Source organism: Octopus bimaculoides, chromosome 20, assembly GCF_001194135.2.
Source record: "Octopus bimaculoides isolate UCB-OBI-ISO-001 chromosome 20, ASM119413v2, whole genome shotgun sequence".
NCBI lineage: Eukaryota > Metazoa > Mollusca > Cephalopoda > Octopoda > Octopodidae > Octopus > Octopus bimaculoides.
The window spans coordinates 18,559,939-18,561,971 of NC_069000.1; the positions used below are offsets into that span (position 1 = coordinate 18,559,939).

The window sequence follows — 2,033 nt, forward strand, 5'->3', positions numbered from 1 at the left end:
TCTTTCTGTCTCTCTTTTTCTCTCTTTCTCTCTCTGTGAAAGTATCTGTCACTACAGTATTGAAATGTGATTGTTTCAGTTAGTGGAATAGTTTCATTTTTAAAGTGAAAGTATTTGACATGAGTGTTTTTGTTTCACTTTTGACACGTAATACTTAAATAGTGGAGGAGATATTATGTTGCCGTGTGCTCGAACTCTGCAAGAAGTTAATAATTTTTTTTGACTAAAACACAACTGGAACCCTAAGTAAGGCATGTGTAAAATTTGAATGAAATTGGTTGCGTAGTTCTCGAGTTTTAGGGATTCACACAGACAGACAGACAGACACACATTCTCATTTTTATATATATAGATATATATTTATATACATATATTCTTTTACTTGACTGCAGCCATGCTGGAGCACTGCCTTAAAGGATTTTTTCTTAGTTGAAGAAATCGACCCCAGGACTTATTCTTTGTAAGCCTAGTACTTATTCTATTGGTTTCTTTTGTCAACAGACCATGTCTCACTTGTAAGTTTGTTTGCTTAGTTTCTATGGCTGGATGCATTTCCAAGTACTAGCCACTTTACAGAGTGTAGTGGGACCGTTTTATCATAACCCCAGCAGTAGATAGGACTGGGGTGAGAGAGCGATAGATAGCAAAAGGTGGATATATGTGAGTGAATAATGGATGTTGTTACCAAAGGGTCAATGGAGAGTACAGATAGTGTGTGTGTGTGTGTGTGGTGTACATGCAGGTCTGAGGAGATCCCTTAAGTATATACTTCAATGTGGTGAGAGAGTCAGGGTGAGAAGGAAGAAAGATGGTAGAGTGGAGTATTATAGAGAAGGTTAGCTAAATCCTACAGCACCCCCAGTTACACTGAAAGTAATGCACAGAGAGTTGAAGAGATCCACAGCTATCCTTTATCATATCAGTTTCAAATTTTGGCACAAGGCCAGCAATTTATCAGGAGAGAGTATGTTGATTACATCAATCCCAGTGCTCAGCTGGTACTTATTTTATCGACACTAAAAGGACGAAAGGCAAAGTTTACCTCGGTGGATTTTGAACTCAAAACATAACAACAAATGAAATGCCACAAATCATTTTGCTCGGCGTGCTAATGATTCTGCCAGCTTGCCATCTTGCTATTCTTTATCATATTGGCAGCATAGTACAGTGAGGATGAGAAGAGAGAATGATTGAAAGATGAGCTATAGGGGTATGAGTCCCAGAGGCATGATAAAGGCAAGGGTGATAGAGACATGGATGACATTGGTAAGGGTGACAGAGAGGAGAGCCATAGGCATGTTAGAAGGATTAGATGCTCTTAAGGAGGTTAAAGATAGTTTACACATACATATACATACATGTATAGAGTTTTATGTTTTGGTTGGCAAAATGATGTGTTCAATGCATTCATTAATCTAGAAGTGTACAGAATTAGGAATACAAATCTATACCCAAAAGCTTCGTAGAAGCAGTCTTGACCGGGTGATGAAAATACTTAAAAACATCATTTTTCAGTGCAGTAGAGTCACCCATACAAAGCTGGCAGCATGAAACCATCAAATATGTTTCTGCATCATTGGCACCCGCCCCGCCCCGCCACACATGAGGAGTTCAGAGTTTTTTGTGCCCCTAGAAAGACTCTTTGTTTCAGTATGACTGATAGGGTATTTGTTGAGGATTTAAGTAATTGAAATTAAATATTTTTGTTTAAGGACAGAACAAGAGCAATATGAGAAGCAAAAAGACACTTTACCTGTGTGAATACGAATGTGAACTTTAAGATGACTGCGTTCTACGGTTGAATAATCACATTGACCACATTTGAATGGCTTCACACCTGTATAAAAGAAAAGGTAGAATCTGTAATACTTAGACTTCTGAGTTCAATCTCAGCAACATCAAATTCAGCTTCCATCATGCCAGGTTAATAAAATTAAAGTACAAGTCAAGTGCTGAGGTTAATAGAAATCACATTGTGTGTGTGCTCTCTCTCTCTCTCTCTCTCTCTCTCTCTCTATATATATATATATATA

At 37.8% G+C, this 2,033-nt stretch overlaps 1 protein-coding gene across 4 annotated transcripts in view; it reads right to left on the minus strand.

Annotated features, from left to right (window-relative positions):
- LOC106876501 (zinc finger protein 93) overlaps positions 1-2,033 on the minus strand; it is a 90,463-nt gene that overhangs the window by 62,421 nt on the left and 26,009 nt on the right. For all 4 annotated transcript variants that reach the window (XM_052975082.1, XM_052975081.1, XM_052975083.1 and 1 more), the window contains exon 4: positions 1,754-1,837. In XM_052975082.1, coding sequence (XP_052831042.1) covers positions 1,754-1,837 — 84 coding nt within the window. The remainder of the gene's footprint in view (positions 1-1,753; positions 1,838-2,033) is intronic.